Raw genomic sequence first — 22,710 nt, 5'->3', positions numbered from 1 at the left:
TGTGGCTCTGGTTGTAGCAGCAATGGTTGGACATGGGCCGAGAAGATGGGACACGGTCCCATAGAACTAGTTTCCAGAAGTCTGCTGTTATCATTGGTTCTTCTGCCCTGACTACTCAGATCAGAAGTCGTGATACAGTTGAGATAAACCAAGAAAGGAAGTTCACTGCATCCCTCTTGTAGGAAGCAGACAGGTCACACTAAAACTTTCCAGGATAGGCACAGATCCAGGCCTTCTGGAGCGGAGTTTATGACTCATTCCTAGGGACAGGGTTTCCTGTCGTGCTCCAAAAGGGGGGAAAGGGTAGCTTCATGGAAAAGTGGAAACCCTTTAAAACAACCACACAGAAAGACTTACAGCTTTAATTTTTAATTTCAGTGACTTTGAGTGTCCTTGGAATTCTATGAAAGCACAATTCACAAGATTTAAAAAATAAATGATTCAGCATGAATTTCTAGGCTTTGCAACCTCAGTTTGGGAGTTAATTATTTTCCAACTCACTGAAAATATTTTCCAGCTACTACTGAGTGATTTTCTGAAACGGATTTCTGTACCTATCTCTGGGTCCCTGCAATGAATAGGGCTTTGATAATTAAAGAGTAACTTTACCATTTCTAGCAGGAAATAGAAACACTGTATTCAGTAATCACCCATGTGACTTTGAGAGAGTCACTTAATCACTGTCTGCCTCAGTTACCTTGTCAGCAACATGGGGATAGGCATATCACCCATAGCAATCTCCTAGGTCCCTAAGATCAAAGGAGATTACCTATGTGAAAAAGCTTTGATAATTTAAAGAACCCTACAAGAAAGGAATTGCTCAGCTAGAAAACATAATAAAATAGGACCATAAAAGATGACACTTGCTTAGATGCTTTTGAACTTTATTTTGTTAAAACTTTGAAATTGGGGGTGTGGGGTGGCGAGAGAGAGAGAGAGAGAGAGAGAGAAAGAAGAGATCCAAAATTACAAATGTTAACACTTCAAAGGGATGTCACAAATGCCCTGTACTATTTGTCTGCTTGTAAGCCAACAAAAATGACCTATACAACATCCACAATTAGTAATATAAACAACTACTACTATTTCCTGAGTGCTTACTTAGGAGTTTTATAATTATAATTTAGAATTTAAAACAATCCTATTAGAATAGGTACTGTCATGAACCTCATAACACATGTGAGGAAACAGAGGCTTGGAGAGATACCGCAAAATTGCTCACAATGTTAAATGGTAAAGCTGGGATTCCAATCAAGTGGTTGGACTCCAAAATGTTTTTAACTGTTCTGCCATTCTCTTTGCAGTTATATAACTGTTAGTTTAAGTAAACTCAAGAGGAAACTGAGGCATTAGGGGCAGCAGTAACTTGCGTGCTTACATGCCTGAGGCCACTTGTAGACCACACTGGGGATCAGGCCTATAGCAATTCAGTGAACCCCAGACCCCACAACGGGAAGCAGGAGACTCCTGGTTAGTGTTGCTAAGGAGCCGCCTCGATGGGATTGAGACTGCAATTAGAGGCTTCTGGTTTGCTGTTGGGCTAAATTAGGGGCACCCAAGGTTAGCAATTCTTTATCTTTAATACAGTCATGGAGGCCAAATTGCTATTGGGTAGCACTGAGGAATAGCCCCACAAATAGTTCAGTATCCATTTGCAACAGGTTGTGATTATGAAATACTATAAATGGTTTATAGGATGCCAGCTGTGTGCCCAGAACTGTTCCAAGCATTACGGTGTCTGCCTGCATCACCACTAGAGTGGAAGCTCTGTGAAGGCAGGCATCTTGCTCTCTAACTTACTCTTGGAGTCCCAAACCTGACACACTGCCTGACACATAGGGGTTCTCAAAACATTAACTTTTTTATACTGACTTCTCCTATCAACCTGCAAGGCAGACATTGTTATTTCATCCTAGTAGATAAGGATTCTTGGGCTTGGAGAGGGTAAGTCATATGACCAAGATCATGGAGTTGCCTTCATCTCTCCATGCCACGTTGCCTCAGAGCACTATTTAAGCAGAGAATTATCCAATAGTTCAGATTTTTATCAATCCATTTGAGTTCTCAATGGCTTTTAGATTGACTTTCTAAGTTAATCAGATTAATATTTAAATTGAAAATTTTCCACTTCCCTTTGTGCTCTACGTTCTTTAGGATTATGAAAAATGCCCAGTGTAATGGTTTCTTTGCTTTGTGTGTCTTTCCAAAGGGTTACAAGTAGCATTTCTCAAAAGCATCTGATGATGACAGCAAAAGGTACTACATTATTTTAGATTGTTAGGAGTTATAGTTTAACCCTCCTTTAAAAATTAGAGTATTATCTAGAACAATGTATTAAAAATATGTAGGAACTCAATAAATGATTTCTACTGTTATGCAGACATGAATATTCATTCATTTGTTTATTTTTCATTCATTTACCATTCAACAAATGTTTAAGTGCCCATTATGTTCAGTGTTTTCAACTACCACAGTTGCCTGCACTCAACTAGCTGCCATACTGGAAAGAAAGAAGATAAACTAATGCATAGGAAGGTGTTAGTAGCTGATAGGGTTTAATTCATTACTCCCTCTCAAATGTTCCTATCTTTTAGCAGAGCCTGATGAGTTAACCCACTGAAACTATGCTACTGTTTGAACCACAGGCTCTGAGGTGGGTTAACAGAAGAAATATTTGGGTACTTTCTGACACACTTCAAAGCATTTTCACATATACTCATCCTCATCCACATGATGCCTCAACTGATTAAAAAATGAGAAATGCACCCAACCAGCATTTAGTGATACTTTCTCTGTGCCAAGCACTGTACTAGTTGCTGGGGATGCAGAGGCAGATATGACGAGATTCCTACCTACTGGGCTCAGAGCCCAGTGAGGAAGAGAGAAAAACAGTTACACTGCAGTGTGCTGAGTGCTGTCAAAGCAGAGTACAAGTGGAGCAGCTCTGTCTAGCAAAGTGTAACCAACTTTTTTGCCTGGTTATATGGTTTCACTGAATTCACTAATTGCTGAGAATTTGTATTGTCTAATCTTCTGCCGTTTTCAACATTTAGAGTAATGCTAGTCTTTCCATTTCTCACATTTTGCCAGATTTTCTTCATGCTGTCATCACAGGCAGGTTCTTAGCTGGCCCTTGTATTATAAGTGCTAATTTAAAGCAGCAAGAAAATTCACATTCAAAATTAAAACATATAACTTTGTTTCTTTAGTCATTATTATTGAAGTTAACATCTGCATATTAATTTTCTATACATCTCCAGTTTATTTGTGCCAAAAGCCCAGAAACCTTTCCAGAATCTGCACCCACCAACAACTGCAGAGACAGGATTTGCCTGTTGAATAAACTATATGTATTCTGAAAGAATAAATACCCTCCTCCTCTGCACCCACCCCACCTGGTCCACACGTATACACTTCCTATCACCCCTGCCAGAAAATTCTGGAGATGAAATTGCAAGAGAGTCACAATGATGATTTTCCACCTTGACTGTAAACCCTTCTTTTCATGGACTTTCACTAGATATAGAACAGTTAGATAAATAGACCAATAAAGAATATGCGTACATACATATGTGTATAGATACATAAATTCACCAAAAAAAATCCTGATTAAAATACACATAGGAAAGGTGATTTCTCACCTTTACACTTTACAAATAAAAGGTGCCTTGCAGATAAATTACAAACCAGAAAGATTTTCAGGGTTGTGATACGTAACCAGTAACCAATCCTTAGAATTATTTTTGAGGGTAATTTTAGCAGTTTTGTTCAAATGGTGCTTTTTTAAAGACTGCTATTTTTCTGAGTGGAACATATGTCAGGAGAGTAGGATAAAAGCCTAATAAAAACATATCTGATTATAAATGAGATTTTCCAGTAAGTTGCTTTTCACTAGTCGAGGTACTTGCCATTGTCCTTGAAAACCAAGTCTCCAATGATTTGCTTGAGGAGTTAATGACATAGTTCTTCATGACAGAGGAGTCTGGATCCAGGGGGTATTGTATAATTTTGTTGATTTTCATATGTCCATGTTAGCAGTTCCATATTTTTTAAATGCTTCTTTTTCTAATAGTTTCACATAGGCTCATTCTGTCGACTATCGACTCTATATACACATACACATATAGACATGGATAAACATATAGACAGGTACAGCCATATAGATGCTAAAAGGAGCAGCTGTGTGGGCAAATCATTTCTCAAAAGCACAGTGACTCTAAGATTGAAATGAAATACACCAGCTGGAACCATGAACCGCTAACCTGGCCTGGGACATCTGCAGCTCTTCTTTGAAGTATCCCCTTGTTGATGCTGGACAGTATGCTCTCTGGGGTCTGCCTCGGCTGTTGGGTACTTGGTGCCTCCTTGGTACAGTAGCCTGGGAGGCTGTTACATGTCACGAGGGTTGTCGGCCACCACTCCCTATACTCACGACACGCACGTCTCTCTGGTCTCCAAGGTTCGTGCTATCCAAGTTTACAAAGGCTACCTCAGAGGCCAGACTGGGAGGCTGGGGACCTGGAATCTACCCAGATCTGCCCGTAACTTCCCTGGGACTCTGCACAAATCACCTCACCTTCCTTCCCCTTGACTTTCCTCAACTATAAAATGAGAGAAATACAGCAGATTTTTCTCAAAGGTCTCATACAACTCAACAGTCTATAACTATGTTTAAAACTCAAATTAAAGACAGAAGAGAAATTATTCTCTTATCCAGCAATTTCACATGAACATACGCACATACACACTCACACACAAACACACACACATATACACACAGAGAGAGAGAGAGGACTCCCACATGAAATCACAAGGAGACGTGGACAAGAATTTCACAGCAGCACTGTCTCTAACAGCAAAACAAATTGGAAATATAATAAATTTCCATCATCAAGAAATAGGTATAAACTATGGTATAATAAATCAGATACTGTACACACTGGAAAGGAATGACCTAGAACGGTACATATCATGTATGAATCTCAAAAGCATAACATTGAGTGAGAAAAGCAAGTTACCAAAGAATAAATATACTACAATGATACCATTCATATAAAATTTTAAAATATGCAAAACAATGCTCTACATAATTTACTTAGTAAACTTATAAGGATATAGGTGAAGATGATTTATACTGAGCAGAAGCAGCAGTGCTGAGATACACAGGGGCCTCAAGAAGACAAGTAGAGTTCTTTCTCTCACCTGGGTGATAAATGGGTACTCCATGTTCTTGTGTAATTTTTATACCTGAATTTTTTTTGTGATCCTTGCATATCATCACTTCAAAATCCCTTTTTTTTTTTCCAGCCTTATAAAAATGATTAACCTTACCTCTTGGTCTTTCAAGAAAGATTTTTCTAGGGAACTTTCAAAAAATTTTAAATGCGCTTTGCTTTATATTTTAAATCATCCATTTGGCTATGTATGTGACCAAATATATTATTGAATGTACGGTGTTCATAGTTCCACTAGTGATCTAGATTTTTCTCATGTTTATCTTGATAAAACTGCAGTGTGCAGAAGTCTCCTATTATCTTCTGAAGTTATAGCCAAACCTTGGGACCTCAGGCTAAATAGAACCTATCAAGAAATGGCCACACTTTTGTCAGTGGAAGGAAAATCAAATGAGCATGCTACATTTTCCTGTGCCCGGTGAAGCTTCCTCCCACTCCTGCTCTAACCTTCCTCTAGACACGGTGGATATCCCCTCTTTTCCTGATGCAATGGAATATACTTTGATAATGTGATGTGAAGCCCATGGCTGATTCTGAGTTCCATTGATTTAAGACTTTCACACCAGCAACTCTAGCTATTAAAATTTTTCATCATTGGGAAATTTATCCTTATGGTGCTGCTCCATTGGCATGTTGTAGATTTGCAAGAGAAAATAAAAGAATCTGTTTACTGTGTTGAGTTAGCCATCTAAATAATATGTCTCCACTTGCATCAAAGATGTTATGTCTCATTTATGGAGCATACTATCAGCAGATATAACAATAGTGGAGGGAATGATGTTATTTCCTACAACTTGTCATCTTGTCCACTTGATTCAAGTTAGAATCTTGTCTGTTAGAATTTTGTCTGCAAGAATCGGACAGGGCTTTTCTTAGACATCTCAATCTCCGTGAATGGCAACCATGAAGGCTCCAGGACAATTAGAAAAGTTATTTTTAAAAAATGAATAGTTTTCTGAAATCAAAAACCATACAGTGAGAAATGAATTCCATTCATCAATTCAACAAACATTTATTGAACGCTTCCTACTTGCCAGGCATTATTATAAGCACTGGGGATGCAACAGTGAACAAACTGGGCCAGGCCCCTGTCCTCATGGAGTTTGCATTCCAATGATTTCTTAGACTAGCTCATGGGAATGAAATGGCCACCAGGTGCATGTGATGGCAGGGACAATGACAATGTCAGCTCTTTCAGGAAGCTCTCCAGGATCCTCCATGACCTCCCAAGCTAAGCTCGGTACTCTGCTCTGTAATCCAGGGCACCTTGGGCATAGCTTAGCTGGCTGGTGCAGTGCTTAAGAGCACATGCTCCTTACTCCAACGGATGGTGCTTGCATGTGAGCTCCGCCGCTTAATAGCTGTGAAAGCTTGGGCCAATTACCCATCAAGACCAGGACTAGCAGTGAAGTAAGTGAAGTGAGGCAGGCAAGTGAGGGTCAGATCCTGTTTTAAATTGTTGATATTTTTACATCATGGACTTTTTTGTATTTATTTTTATTTATTTTAAAAATTGCAAAAAAAAATATTATCTTGATTAAGGAGTTTTTTTGGCACATCAAATTTTGTGCCCAAGATGAGTGCCTCACTTGCCTCACCCTACTTCCAGAATCATTAGTGTTATCACTGGTATCACATTTGGAGAGGAATTTTCTACTTGTTGCTCACCTCTGCCAAACTCAGTGATGTTAAAGGTAGCACCTGAGTCACATGTCCATAAAGCATAATAAAAATTAGGCTCCGAGTAGATGTTCCATATATATTTGTTGGACCAGACTTTGTGCTCCATCGTTATTCAAAAGAAGGTTAGTTTCCATTCACTGAGAAGAGAGAATTGAGTGGACTCTTCAATCTCCAAGAAGTCCAGTTTGTCCATTGTGTCTTATTGTTGGCAGTAATACTATTAATATTATTTACATATTAACCATAGCTATCAGATCTTGAGTATCTGCCAAGGCCAAACACTTGACATACCTTGTTTCAAATCCTCTCCACAAAACTGGAAACTGAGTCTCAGAAATATTGAATCACTTGCCCAGGTTCACACAGCTAGTGACAGTCGGCATTGTGCCCAAGTCAGTGTGAGTCCAAGCCTGGGCTCTTTCCACTCCACCATCCTCCCTTTCTATTTCAATTCCCAATCAGTGGTCTGACATGAACGAGGCATGACTACAGTCATGAAGAAAAGAGTGGACCAAATAAAGATGCTAAAGTTATAAGAAGAAAAGATATGATCCCACACACACACGGAGTAGAGAGGGTTCACTGGGTCCTTCAGTGTAATTGTGCAAGTATCATCTCTGCTGAGGACTGTTAGGTTGTCATGGAGATTATCCCATACTATGGTTTGGCCTTGACCTGTATCCACCTGAGGGAATAGATCAGGATCAGTCTTTGGGTCTCTATTAAGGAAGTGAGATACAAATTTGACTTCCTGACCTGTAGCTTTCAGGCTGACCAATGGAAGTAGTCCATACAGTCAGTCTGCTCATGATGGGCACCTCAAGTCAAACACAGGGAATGCCTTCAGCATCGTGTCCTTGACCTCCAAACTACAAGGGGTCAGCGCTAAGTTTTTGAGATCCCACTCTGATTTCCACCATAAATGACGTGCTATGGCAGTATTTTCCATTAGAATATCAGTACTGTGGAATTCTGTGGTTGAATATGATTAAACAGGTTTTTCTACCTTGGTATTTCTTAGAGCCTTCAAAAGGCTAATGCGGCTGGTGAATCTCCAAGAGAGGTATATCGTGGGCAACACTTCTCAAACCTACCTGGCCAAGGAATTCCTTTCCATGGAGCACCTGCTAGGACTAGCATTTTATGGGATGCACTTTGTGAAACAGTATGTCAAGTCCTTTAAACGCACTCTCATTAGGAAGGGCAAGAGAGTGGAACCTTGGAAAATGATCCTTGAATCAAAATGGTGATGTCCTCTTTTTTCCTTTCTCATTGTAAAAACAAAATCATAAAACTATATTAAAGAAAAAGTTTGAATAAATCACCCATGTTTTCACAACTTGAAAATATTGCCTACTTGTTTTATCCATTCATATCTATACATCTCCAATGGATATTCATATGTGTGTGTATGCGCCCATGTGTGTATTAAGCATTTAAAATGTTCAGACACTGTGCTAAATGCCTTATATATGTCATCTCATATAAACTTCACAATAACTCTGTGAGTTAAAAATATGATCCCCATGTTAGAGATGAGGAACTTGAGTCTCAGAGGGTTTAGGTAACTTCCTAACATTGCACAGCAAGGTTGTGACTAAGCCAGTAATTAAACCCAGTTGCTTTCAGACTCCATAATTGAAGTGGTGAAATAGTTATTTTCTAACCTGGGAAAAAAGATTTATCCTGAATTTATTACCAGGGAGTTTATCTTATCTTGGATCATCAACAGGTCTATGTTGAATGATAAAAGAACAGTCTGGAATTTCCCCGCTTTTTATTTGTCCTTACCTGCCTTCTTTGACTGTCAGTACTAGTCACAAAGGTCTTCCCAGCACAGAATCCTGAATGCAGTACCAGATTGTTTTCTGTTTTACGGCTCTATAATCTCCTTTGTTGTAAATATATTCAGAAATGATTGTGGCTTTTTCTTGAAGCCTCAACATTTTTTAAAAAATGATTTATTTTGATAGAGTGTTAGCCTCATGATTTCAGATATTAAGTTACTTGGTTCAGGTGGTCTTACTCGTTCCACATAAATGTGTTTATATTACCCCACAGACAGAAATTTCATTCCAAGTTGTTTTTTTTTCTTTCTTTCTTCATTTGATTTTCGTGCAGGAGGAGAACTGAATTCTTTGAACTTGTCAGTAAAGGAGAATGTGATTGGAACATCAAAAACCACCGTGATATATTTCGGTAAGAAACAGCTCTTGTTTATGTGTTTCTTTCTTATTTGAAGATTTAGCCACATTCTTCCAACAGAGAATGCAGGTAGTTTTTAAAATAACATTGGCTTAGTTTATATTCAAAATACTTAGAAAAGAGAGAGATGTGTCTTAGAAAGGGAAACTTTTTGCCTCCTTTCCATAATTTTGCCTTCAAATTAGAAAATGATGTTCAAATTAGAAAGCCTTGACTTCTTATGTTTCCTTGGGGGGGGCGGTGGAGAAAGGGAGAGTTTTGAACCTCAGAGAGCAGAGTTACATAGCACAAAGGAAAGTGGAGAGTTAACTTGCTATTCTAACCACCACTGTACTCTCCCCAAATCGGATTCCTTTCATAGCCAAATGAAATCTCTGCTACCATCTTCAGGTCCTAGTGCTCTGCTGCCCCTTCCCTCTGCAGCGGACCTTGCTTCACACTGTCCTGAGGCCTTCCTCCCGGAGGGCCCGCGGTCTCCACTAATTCCATACCCTTCACAAACCCTCCTCCACTCCACCCCTCACCCCAACCTTGCTGCATCAGTTGTGTTCCTTTGGCTTCCATTTTCAAAATCAGTATTTCTCATTATGCTCTTCTTATGTATATTAGTCAGGGTTCTCCAGGGAAACAGAACTGACAGAATATTCATAATACTTACATTATAGAAATGTAATCTACATATGAGATATTCTCATATACAATATAAGATACATAATATAAGTATTATGAGATTTATTATAGGGATTGGCTCATGTGACTATGCCCAAATTCCATAGAGCAGGCCACAAGCTGGGAACTCCAAAGAAGGTTTTCAAAGAAGTCCCCAGGAGAAGCTGGCTGGCTGAAATAGAGATGGAAATTCTTCTTTCTGACTGTGGAAATTATCAGTTCTCCCTTTAAGGCCTTCAACTGATTAGATGAGACTTCTCTCATGGCTGGAGTTAGCCACCTTAGTTGATTGTAGATGTAATCACCATAGTTGCAATCAACTTACTGATGATTTAGATCTATAAAATATCCTCACAGTAATAATCAGGCCAGTGCTTGCTTGACCAAACAACTGGACATCATGACCTAGCTGAGTTGACACCTGAACTTCATCATCACAGTAGGCCTAAAAACTTGCTTCCATCTCCCCAAAGAGCAATCCCTAAAATCTGCCTTCTCCTCAAGGTCCCATCCTAGTTTTCTCCTTTCCTTTGCTCCCACACCTTGCTCACATATCTCCTAACTTCTTGCAATGCAATTGCTTTCTTTTTATACAATTTTAATTCCACAGGTAATTATATGAATTCATTATTTTTCTGATGATACAGTACAGTATTGCAGCTAAGTCCCCATTAAGCTCCAACCCCAATTCACATACTGGCTACAGATCTATACCCTGTTATCAGTTCATTGTATCTTTCCAGACCATTTCCAAAGTATTTACATACCTATGCACCCTTAGAAAAAAATACCCTTCTGTGTGGATTTGTTTGTTTGTTTTAACATATATTATATATTTGTATGCTAATCTGAACTTGCTTTTTCATTCAACTATAAACCTTGGAATTCTGTCCATGTCTGTACCTCATCATCTTTATTGTTGTGTAGCATTCCAAAATATGCGTACACCACAAGGTATTTGGCCTTTCCTCTACCAAGGAAATAAGTCTATAAAATGTGATTTCTGCTCCTTTTGAAAGCCACTAGTCACCTCTTGCATATCAAATCCAATGGCCTTTGTTCTCTTCAGCTTCCTGGATCTCCTTTTAGCTCCTCAGTTGCTGAGCCTTTCTTAAAATTCCCTTCTGCCTTGCTCTTCTGGATTTTCTACTTTCTATCAAACTCCTCCTTCTCCTCTTTGTCCTTCTCCTCTTTGTCTTTCTCTAGCCCTAAATGTCACTGCCCCCCTTGGTGCTCTTCTCTCCACGTGCTTGTTCTGAGCATCCTCGTGGCTTCCACTACCCTCTCTTCTCCATTGACTCCCAGTTGGTCCCCAATGCTGGCCTCTCTTCTGAGCTCCACTCCTAAAGTACTAATGCCATTCAGACTCTCCACCTGGATGTTTTTCTTCCGAGGTTTTCAAACTTTTTTGACAGGGAACCCCATATTGAGGCAAAACCTTGTTTGGAAGTACAGTGTGTAAAACAGAGCTGTTCCAGGTACTCTCCTCCCCTCCTCATCACTGGCTCCACCGCAGCCCCCTCCCCTGGCCCATTTCATGGTTAGGCTCTGACCTTGGTGCACCAAAAGTGGCTCTAGGGCACACTGTCTGTAGAAAATTTAAAAATAATAATAAAACTAAAAAGTGGTCTGCTTTTTATCATCACCAGGTGCCAGCAATTTTAAACAATGTCAGTGATTAAATACTCCTCCCCCAAAAGTCTTTTGTTGATATAAATTCTAAACAATTGCTGAGATTACTAATACATTAAAATTAGCACATTCTGTTGCTTATCCTTTAATTATACCTGTACTATACATGTAAGTTAATTCCAAGAACTTCCAGTTATACAGTTGGCCCCTGACACCCATGGACCAGGCTGCACACTTTCAAGAGAGAGTTCTTAACAGGTTGGAATCTTCATATTCCTGTTTTTAAATAGTATATTCAAAATAAACAATGACAATACAGTGATTTGTAAAGAGGAAGAAACATAACTTGAATTACTTTAATTCTGTCATTTTGTGTGACCACTTGTGGTTTTAATTTGTATTTAAAACAGTGAAACAGAATGAGAACTGTGAGGTTCAATATTTTGTTTGCTAATTCAGCTCGTACCTGAAATCTTTTATTGAATTTGAATGTCTTTAGAATCAAAGTGTATTTCTTTTAAAGTGCCAATTGTTTTAAAACAAGAGAGATGATTACAATGATTACAAGGTTACTATTGAAAAAAATTTGAGGAGAAGTATGTTAAAAATTATCTGTTCCAAGTATCAGATACTCTAGGTACACCACCATTCTTTCCCAACCCCACTTAGGACGGAAATAGTTGTGCCCTACTTATTCCTGGCCATTCATTCAATTGCACTAAGCAGATTGAGACCATTTAACTGTAAATTGGACTTCAAGAATAAAGCATTTAGTGCAACCCCCTGCCTGCTCTCTTACTCTAGAAAAGACCTTTCACTTCTTGTGGAGGCCCGACTGAAAAAATGAGATAAAACTGCCCATTCGTCTTCTTCAGCTCTTCCTTTGTAATCTTCCACACCTTTGTCCTTGCATTTCCATTCTCCTGGCACTTCCTTGTTTTAGGGCCTTATGAATTTATTCTTTCCACCTGGTCTCCCTGCTTCCACCCTCTCCTTCAAACTATCACACTTGCCACCTAAAGTTATCTACCTAAAGCCCCCAGCCTTCATTGACTCCCCAGTGCTAATCAGAAAACCTCAGCCACTGCATTCCACCCTCCCTTCCAGCCTTCCCCATCTTCCTTCTCTGTATAGACTTTCGGCTCCATTTCAGAGTATCCATTGAAGGTAGAAATTCCTCTGTCAGACTTCATGAATTTGAATCCTGACTTTGACACTTCCTGGCTTTGTAACCTTGGGCAAGTTACCTAGCTTCTCTGGGGCTTACTTTTCTGATCTGTAAAATGGAGATAATATTAGTATCTCTACCTCATAGCTACAATGAAAATCACCCTATAGTGCCTTCTTAATAAATGGTAGCTATTAGAATTATCATCTGAGCACCTAGCAGCTACTCAATAGACTTGGTGATTGATTGATCAATGGCAATATAAATTTGAAAGGTAAGCCTCAAATTATCAAGCAGTCAGAACCTAAGTAATTATCTAAATTACGGTACAAATAGGCAAGCTCACAGAGATTACTGATTATATTGTTGCCTGTCTAGGAGAGAGACTGCAAAGTCCAATGCATTACCTAGAATCCTGTCCCCTTCAGGTACCTACAGAACCTAACAAAAGAAGCCTCAGGGTGTAGCCAGAACCAGCCTCACAGCATTTTGATGAACACAAACTCTGGAGCCAGACTGCTGGGTTTGAATCCTGAATGCTTTACTCACCTTTGGAAAGTTACTTTATCTCTCCATGCCTCCATTTACTTATCTATAAAATAGGAATAATAGAACCTATCTCTGAGGGTTGCAATGAGGATTCATTTAGTTGGTGTTTTTAAAGCACTTAGAGCAGATGCAGGCACACAGGAAGCCCTGTTGAAGTACTTGTTACAGAAGATCAGATATGAAGAATAGGTTGTTGTGTCTCTCGTTGCATAGTGTGTAGCACAGGGATGTTTGGAATTAGATGCTTCATAAATGCAGCTTGACATATAAGTGCTGCTGCTGCCCGGGCTGCCTGGTTGTGCTTTGAATGGCCTTTTGTTATCTGCGGACTCTGCCTTGTTCCCTGGAGGGGTTTCCTAGGGAAGTTACACAAACCCCACTGCCGTCTAGCCATGCTTCGCCATCTGGGAAGCAGACATGTTTCCAAGGCTCTGGAATCTGGCTGTGTATGAAATGTTAACACCTGACATCAGGACAGCCCTCTGACCTTTAAGAACATACCCCTTTTTTTCCAAAAGGAGTTAGGCAAGATGTGTTTTCCCAGCTCAAATCCTTCAATACCTTTCATCAGATACCGCTGGTTTTATACAAAGAGTGTGCCTTGTTTCTCCACCCCACCCCCGCCCCCATCAAATTTTAAGCACCAGAGCTAACTACAATTTGAATTGTTCACCATGCTTTTGTATCAAAGTTCAGTGTGAATTCTAGTTAAACACAATGGAAATCAGCCCCTCCTCAATCTGATTCAAATATTTCCTGTACTTTCTTATGCACTCAAATTAATGAAAGCTGTAGCTGAATGTTTCTTCTTCATACTGCATATAAAACATGGTTGTAGCCAGGTAGTAAACTGGAGTGAAGCAGTGTGGCTCTTACCCGTAAATCTTAGCACAATAGAGCAGATGAAAAAGAAGGAGCTCCTTATGTGGTATGTGTCTTGCCTCTTAGGTAAAGGTTTTCTTCTGTTCCCATCAATTAGTGATCAGTGGGTAAATAGATTCATCAGCTATGTATATGATACTATATATTGATTCCCAGGATTGTAGTAAAGAAATGCATTGTCCATTATAAATTATTTTAAACAGAGCTTGCTTCGTTCAGGTATAGGGAAAATAGTGCTTTGCTTTCGTTGATCTGCTGCAGACAAAACAAAAGAGCCACTGGAGGATGTGTGATAGCTTTGTCTTCTTAAGCAGAGTGGCCAGTGATGGAGATCCTGAACATAGGAACTATAAATAGTGCTGCCCCTTTTTGAGGGGAAAAAAAATGTGAGCTGGCCTCATTTCACTTTATTTATTTATGTATCTAGGACGGGTTTGTTTAGGAACGCAACAAAAGATTATTCAGGCTGTTTTGTTTTGGTTCTGTTTTCCAGATCAATGTTAATGACAGCCTGTGACCTTGGAGCTGTGACCAAACCGTGGGAGATCTCGAGACAGGCAAGTATGATTAATGGCAGGACTCAGCAGTGGAGGGGCTGGGGGTGGGGGACAATATTCCCAGAGCCCTGACTACTGGCGCTGAAACCCTAGTCAATTTGCATCAGCATTAACATGGTGTAAAAAATAGCAGAAGGCTTAGGCACGACATAGTTTATTGCATAGTCTTTTCTTTATCATGCTTTCACTGTGTAATATTTCTGTATTCCATAAGCTTTTTTAATCATACCTAATCCAAATAACATTTTGACCATTTGCTAAGGCAAGCGTTTCAAAAATAGTATTTTTGAATAAGTAATCGTGTTGTAGCATGAGGTCCTGTTTTGCTCATCTGAAAGAAAAAGGAGGTCAAAAGGAAATTCTGTTTTTATTTTTGAAGACTATTTAGAGATCAGAGGGTTCTTTGGCCAGAGTGTTCAGTGTCCAATATAATTTGTATGCAAAAACATGTCTCTACCACCTAACATGTCTGACTGCCAAAAAGTGTTCTATAACAAATATAGTTTTCAGGCAGGTAACTAACTACTCAACTTAAGATCCTTGATTACAAATACTATTTGGAAATTAACAGCTCTTTAAGTTTCATGAACTACTGTGTTGCCTGTGGAGTCCAAAACAGAAATTCAGTATCTTAAGGTACATTTTAAGGCAAGTAAGATATATTTGTGTAACAATAAATAACTACTATTTATTGACTGTTTTATATGGATTATTTCATTTAATCCTCAAAATCCCTTTTTGAGGTAGGTACAATTATTGTGTCAAGCTGAATAATGGCCATCCAAGGATAGCAGGTCCTAATTCCTGAAACCTGTAAATGTTACCTTATAAGGAAAAAAAGGCCTTTGCAAATGTGATTAAATTAAGTATGTTGACATGGACAGATTATCATGGATTATTTAGGTGGACCCTAAATTCAATCATAAGTTTCCTGATAAAAGAAGGGCAGAACGAGATCACACATACAGAGGAGAAGGCAATTAAAGATGGAGGTAGAGATTGGAGCCACGCAGCCACAAGCAATGGAATGCTGGCAGCTACCAGAAACTGCAAAGGGAAGGAAGTGACTCCCTCCTAGAGCCTCAGAGGGAGCACAGCCCTGCTAACAATTTAATTTCAGCCTACTGAAACTGGTGCTGGACTTCTGGCCTGTAAGGGAGTAAATTTCTACGTTTTCAAGGCATGAAGTTTGTGATAATTTGTTACAAAAGCCATAGGAAACTAATACAGTTATTATCCCCATTTTACAAGTGGGGAAAATAAGGCTCAGAAAGGATAAGTAGCCTGAGTTCCTACAGCTAGTAAGTGGTAAAGCTAGGTATGCAAATCCTAGCATATTAGCTCCAAAGCCTTCATTCTTAAGTGTTTTGTTCCCTACACACTTGCATCATTTAAATACATCAGTCATCAATTTCAAACGATGCAAGTATGTCAACAGAGTAAGTAACATTATCACTCAACCCCAAATCTCAGTGGCTTAAGACAATAAATGGCTCACACACATGTACGTCCAGTTTGGCTGCGGCCTTCTAGGGTTGTTGAAGCAGCCACTCCCTGGATCGTTGCTGTTTACCATGGCTCCCTGGAGGGTCTTGTGCTGGCAGTTAAACTCCCCCCACCAACAATTCATCTGCTGGAGCTTGTCACATGGCCCCAGCCAACCACAAGGGAAACAGAACATATAGTCCTTCCATGTACCCAGAAAGTTGGAATTCAGAAATAGTTGGCAAAAGCATGACTACCACTGCCTGTCCTTCTAATCCTCACTCTCCTTCCTGCAGGGAAAACATACTCATCCTCTCCCCAAGGGAGACAACCCAAATGTCCCAACAAATATGGCATCAAGTCATAAGTTCAGGATCTCTGTGTGAGGCATGTTAGTCTCTACATCAGGTCTGGATGCAAATTAAAGACCTATGTATGCCCAAAATACAGTGTGCGTGCACCCAAAACACAAAATACCCGTAACACTCACGATGAGAAAGGGAAGAGATGAGCAACATTTGACTGTTGGTGGTCCATTCACAGTGAGGGCCCCTATCCTATGGTGGACTCTGATTCCGGGTTGGAGTGGGGGGTGAGGGAGGTGGGGGGAAGGTGGGCTCCCCAGTTCCTTATTTTCTGTGGCCTTTGGATCCACCCTGGAAAATTATTCCTTTTCCATTAGCTTCCTTGGCTATAGCTGAAAACCAAATACCTTTCTCAATCTGCTTCCTACCTAAAGAAGTTTGAAGGCCCAATGCTTGTTTTAAGTTCTAAATAGTCACAGGTCCATTGTTTCTTTGGCACTAAAATTCTTAAACATTTAGTCATCTTTTTATGTCTTTGATTCTAATCATTTCTTTGTGCAAATAACCACATACACAGTTCTTTTCTGTACAAACTTAGATTTCCTGTGTATGACCTAATTCAGATTTTAACTGTGGGTGTGTTGACCATACCTTTAATTTGATTCTTGTTGCAAGGCTGTCTTAATCAGCCTTTGTCATTCAAGGCATATTTCAATTTTCATTTTTACTCTTTGAGCTTGATAAGCCGCTTCATCTTCCATTCCTACAAGACCCTGAACTTGTGACTTACTTTATTCCCAATTATCAACCTGCCAATCCTGTTCTGAGCTCCCCTCTTATGATATTTAGCCAAACTTAGTCAATAGCAATCATCACATGCTAATGTTTTGTTTTCCAATTTCTTCTCCTAAAAGCTCTAAGTTAATTTGGTACATAATTTGCTTTATTTTAGTGAGAATTGTACAAAATATTTTGCCACATGTAACAGAGGTTGTCTTCCTCACCGCCTCCAATAACAGTTTCCTCACTGTCTGATAACTGGCCCCCAAGCTGATGCCACAAATTGTAGGGTCTTCCTTCTTTCCTTCCTTCCTCCCTCCCTCGCCTCTTCCCACCTCTCCCTCTCTCTTTCTCTCTCTCTCCTCTCTCTCTCTTTCTCTCTCCCTCCTCCCCACCCCACCCCCACCCCCAGCAACACCTCATTACCACACCAATTTTTGTATTAGTCAAAACTAGGCCAGGCTCTGCTGCAGTAAGAAATACTTTCGGGAATTTCAGTTGCTTAACACAAATGAATATTTATTTCTTGCTTGCATCAGAATCCAATGCAGATTGGATGTTTTCCTATAGAGTTCTCTTCCAATTAAACTTTGCTCTTAATTTTAGTGTGACATATTTGAGTTGGGTAAGGTAAAGAAGAGTAATTGTGAAGATTTTGTGTGGCTCAGTAGCTTATTTCTACATCTCTTCCCACCCTTTACTTCCCCAGTGTGGGAAATCCTCCCTTAAGGTAGAGTTTGTGAATAAACTGCAGAGAAATGGGTGCCTCTTCGAGATACTGGGGGAAAGTACAGTACCTGGAGTGGCCGCTATGACAGGGATGGAAGGAAGCTGGAGGGGTTAAGAGTAGAAGGGGTTGAGGAGAGAAGAACTGACTGAGGGGAGGAGGCACAGAGCAGATTGGAAAGTATATAGGATGTGCTAGAGCCTTCAGAAAACAGTGAAATGCATTTAAAAACCTAAAGGAACAGCAGCCTATTTGAGGGGCAGAAAGTGACAAGGCAAAACACTTGGAAGGAAAAAAAGTTTCTGCAGTGATACTTCAGACCAACTTGGGAGGCCCAATGGCTGCTTATAGGGGGTCTTATCAGTCACTGGTATAAAATAACATTTTTAGGACATGTGGCTTTGCTGCTAAGTGCAGAAATCAAGAGTTCAGAGAAATAAAATACAAAACCTTGTTTTCCAATGTTTCCATCAGAAATCTTGTCGCAGCTGTAAACTGGAGCTTTTCTCCAAATACATTAAGGTGTTTTTAAAAAACATACTCACTTCTAAGCTTTTAAGAAAGATCTGGACACAAAAAAACAAACCTTGTAAAAAATAAATATACTTCTACCTAGATGTTGATTCTTTTTATTCCTTTTCAAAATATTTTTTACTGGGGTCTATTACACTCTTCCTTACAAACTGAGTATAAGCATGTGGGTTTCCCCAGTGATCCCCCAAGGCCTGATTAACATCTCAATTTCCTCCTTTAATAAAAAATTCAATCAGGAACTACTTAATGTTCCTGACTGGGTTTTTAAGTACAAACAAAGCAGTGGTACACATTGAGCTGTTAGAGAAGCACAGGGGAGATACCCAAGACCATTTTAGAAAGAACAAGGGCAGGATTTTGTTTTAATTTCTTTGCTTTCCAGGGGCTACAGATCTATGCAGGACTCCCAGCTCGGTGGCCTGATAAGCACATTTACATTCTTTGCAACACACACACACAAACCATCTCAGAGCATCTGAGGAAGAGTTCTGGGAACAGAATAAATGAGGCCACGCCCTTAGGGAACCATTTCTTCTTTAAAGAAAGGCCAGAGAAAGAAGAGAGAGTGCCTGGAGAACTGAAATGAAAGGGAGTGACAAAGACCAGAGAGGAGAAAAGTGAATCAAGCAAAAAAATGGGCAAACATATAAGTGAAGTGATTTAGCCAGAGGTTGAGAAGAGAGTGATTTTTAAGTCAGTTCCAACCAATTTTATGCTGTTGACTTCTTTGAAAGGACCCATGTTTCTTATTGGAAATGTTAAAAAAAAAAAAAAAAAAAAGAACCTGACTCAATGTTCTGTTTCTTTATAAATGACTGCACATTTGCTACTCTAAGATTTATGTGTGTGTGTGGTATCCGAGTTAGGTGTTTTTAAGTTCTATCTATGACTTATGCTTTGACAGAAATCTCTTGAGAGACACTTAGGTGAATTATCTTGATTCTCTGTACTTGACCAAAACTAAGCCATATTCAGCCTTTGCCAGACCTAAGAACCTAACCTTTATAATTGCCTGGAATACAGAAAAATTAGTTTGGGGATCCAGGTCTTCTTGCCATTAAGTTGTCTGGGATTTTTTCTCTCTTCTAATATTTTGTAAGTCCAACAAGTTTTTCATCTCAGAGATTTCCTTGATGTACACCACGGTGGTGTTGAAAATACCTGTTCAACACTTACCTGTTACATCAGGTTGCTTCCCACAACCTGACATTAGAGAGACAGGACTAGGAGGAAAAAAAAATTTCTTTGGCTTGACCATAATTGGCAGTTGCCAATCATCTACTCTAATGCATGAAAAGTGAAAATATCCAGGTCATTACTTTGGGAAAATCTCTGTGTCTTGGGGGTAGAACCGCCATTACATTGTGCTTGTACCACCTTTTAAGTATATTAGAACCTACTATAAATTAACACTTTAGTAAATTTATTGTACTTTAATCTGAAGACCAAATTGGGTTCTTCAGATTATCACGACATGCAGTAAATGTCTGGTATGAATATTGAATCCAGCATTAGTCCCAGCACTTGACTGATTGCTACAGTCGGGAGGGTGGGGTGTGCCCTGGAGTTTTCCCTTCCAGAGTGAACACAAGTATTGGTAGGACAAGGCAGGTAACAAGTTTTTGTGGTGGCAAGATAAAGCCAAGCCAAGATAAAGGTATGCCACAAAGTAAAGAGTCTACATGGAAACAACCAAAAATTGACCAAATTATTATATAATAATAATTATTATTATTGTTTGCTTCATTTTGCTGCATAAGAACATTCCCTACATTGAAGGTGGCAACCTGGTGCCTCACCCCTAACATGGAAGCTGTACGATGAGAGATAGTCTATTCACGTAATGTCCAACGGTACATTAGATGTATGTATAAAATCTAACAATAATACAAGTTATTGATTAAAAGAAAATCAGTTTCATTGATTAAATTCTATAATATCTTCAAATACAAAAGCTTAATGTATTTCCTCATAAGCTTTTTAAATAATTGTCTTGAAAATAATCACCATACGTGGAGGCTGGAAATAAATCTGAGTCGCCTGATAAATTGCACATAACCATGAATTAAATATTTATATGTTTCAGGTGGCTGAACTTGTAACCAGTGAGTTCTTTGAACAAGGAGATCGTGAGAGATCAGAACTCAAACTCACTCCTTCAGTAAGTTCATCCTTTTATTGTGGTATATTTGCCCTTTCAAGTAGTGTTTTCAAAAGTAACTCCAAAACACAACTTGCAAATGGGAAAGATGAGAATGGATTTAAGGAAGCACTCCTGAAAATGTAACACTTTCATTAAACTTAGATGTTACACACTCTTATTCCCAGGTTTCTGATTAAGAGAGGTGAGCTACTTACCGAGCATTTCCTGAGTACTCACACTGGAACAAGTGGACAGAGAGGAGGATGTGAAGAGCAGAATTTCAATAACACAAAGGCCCGTGCTGGTGTTTCATATGTGGTCAATACCTGCTCTGGATCAGAAATACAGAAAAAAAAATTAAAGGCAAACTATACAGCCTTGAGGAGCTAGAACAGACAGTTGCAGTCAATAATGGAGAAGTCTGCATTTTACTTTCTAATTTTGAACTTTTCAAAATCCCCAAAGCATATCATTTCAAATGTCTGTTTCTTTTCTTTGTTTGCCACATGAAAAGTTTCACCTAGAGAACTAGGTTCTGGCCCTTGAAGTGCTATTTATATTGGACTCACTCATTCAATACTATTTATAGTAGGCCCAGATGGTGCTGAGTTTTTTTAACTCATGAGGATACAGAAGGCCTAAAGGCTTAGTCACCAGCCTCAAGCAGGGGGGCAGCCTCTTCATTCCTAATGAATAAATAGCTCAGAAGATATAACCCAATGACTCTGAGAATGGTGCAGAGTAGTTTTTTTTTTTAATTAGAGAAGTGGTAGGTTTACAGAAAAATCATGCAGATAATAAAGAGTTCCCATATACCACCCACCGCTACCCCCGCACAGTTTTTCCTATCATTTACACTTTGCATTAGTGTGGTACTTTTCTTACAGTTGATTAAACAATATAATTATACTATTAACTATAGTCCATAGTTTACATTAGGGATCACTGTTACTGTTGCACAGTTGTATGTGTTTTCTTAAAATATTTTGTCTAACATGTATATGACCTAAAATTCCCCCCTTTTAACTACATTCAAGTATATAATTCTGTGGTGTTAAATTCATTCACAATATTGTGCTACCATCACCACCATCCATTACCAAAGCTTTTCCATTAGCCCAAACAGAAACTCAGTATCAAGTCAGCGTTAACTTTCTGTTCTCTACCTCCACTCTGGCCCCTGGTAACCGGTATCCTAGTTTCTGACTCTGTGACTTTGCTCATTCTAATTATTTTATATCAGTGAGATCATATAATACCTGTCCTTTTGTGTTTGGCTCATTTAACTCAACATGATGTCTTCAAGGTTCATCTAAGTTGTCACATTTATCAAAACTTCATCCCTTTTAACAGCTGAATAATATTCTATTGTATACATATACCACATTTTGTTTATCTGTTCATCTGTTGATGGATTCTTGGGTTGTTTCCACCTTTTGGCAATTGTTAATAATACTGTTATGAATATCTGTGTACAAATACCTGAGTCCCTGCTTTTAATTCTTTAATGTATATACCTAGAAGTGGGATTGCCAGGTCATATGGTAATTCTTTACTTAACTTTCTGAAGAACCTCCAAACTGTTTTCCACAACAGCTGATACAAAGCATTTGAAAGCCTGACACAGCACAGTAGATCCATAAGGCTCAAGAAATGTGTCAATTGTCATGAATGCCTATTTATGTGATTCAAATCAACTTGAGTTTTGAACATTTGGGGGTATTAATAAGATTTTCAAGTTTTAAGATAGCTTTCTTTGCTGACATTTAAAAGCAAAGAAAAGCAACAGAACTATCTACTAGCTTAAACAATTTCATCTAAGTCAGAACTAACAGTTTTAAGCTTTTTTTTTTATTTTTAATGGATTAGTTGCTGTAATGGTTAATTTTATGTGTCCACTTGGCTAGGCTATGGTTTACAGTTATTTGGTTAAACACTAGTCTAGCTGTTGCTTAAAGGCATTTTGTAGATGTGATTAGCATCTATAATCAGTTGACTTTAAATAAAGGACATTACCCTTGATAATGTGGGTGGGTCAGTTCAAGGTTTTAAGAGCAAAAACTAATATATCCCAGAGAAGAAATTCCACCTCAAGACTACAACATCAGCTCCTGCCAAGTTTCCAGCCTGCTGGCCTGCCCTACAGATTTCAGACTT

General features: G+C 39.0%; 1 protein-coding gene across 1 annotated transcript in view; it reads left to right on the top strand.

The window, feature by feature from the left end:
* The window catches only part of PDE11A (phosphodiesterase 11A), a 457,660-nt gene that overhangs the window by 392,104 nt on the left and 42,846 nt on the right, over positions 1-22,710 (top strand). The window contains exons 16-18 of the mRNA XM_037848985.1: positions 9,039-9,116; positions 14,516-14,579; positions 20,497-20,571. Coding sequence (XP_037704913.1) covers positions 9,039-9,116; positions 14,516-14,579; positions 20,497-20,571 — 217 coding nt within the window. The remainder of the gene's footprint in view (positions 1-9,038; positions 9,117-14,515; positions 14,580-20,496; positions 20,572-22,710) is intronic.

This window comes from Choloepus didactylus, chromosome 9, assembly GCF_015220235.1.
Source record: "Choloepus didactylus isolate mChoDid1 chromosome 9, mChoDid1.pri, whole genome shotgun sequence".
Taxonomy (NCBI): domain Eukaryota; kingdom Metazoa; phylum Chordata; class Mammalia; order Pilosa; family Megalonychidae; genus Choloepus; species Choloepus didactylus.
The sequence above is the reverse complement of the archived record's forward strand: the minus strand, read 5'-3'. Positions and strand labels throughout refer to the sequence as shown.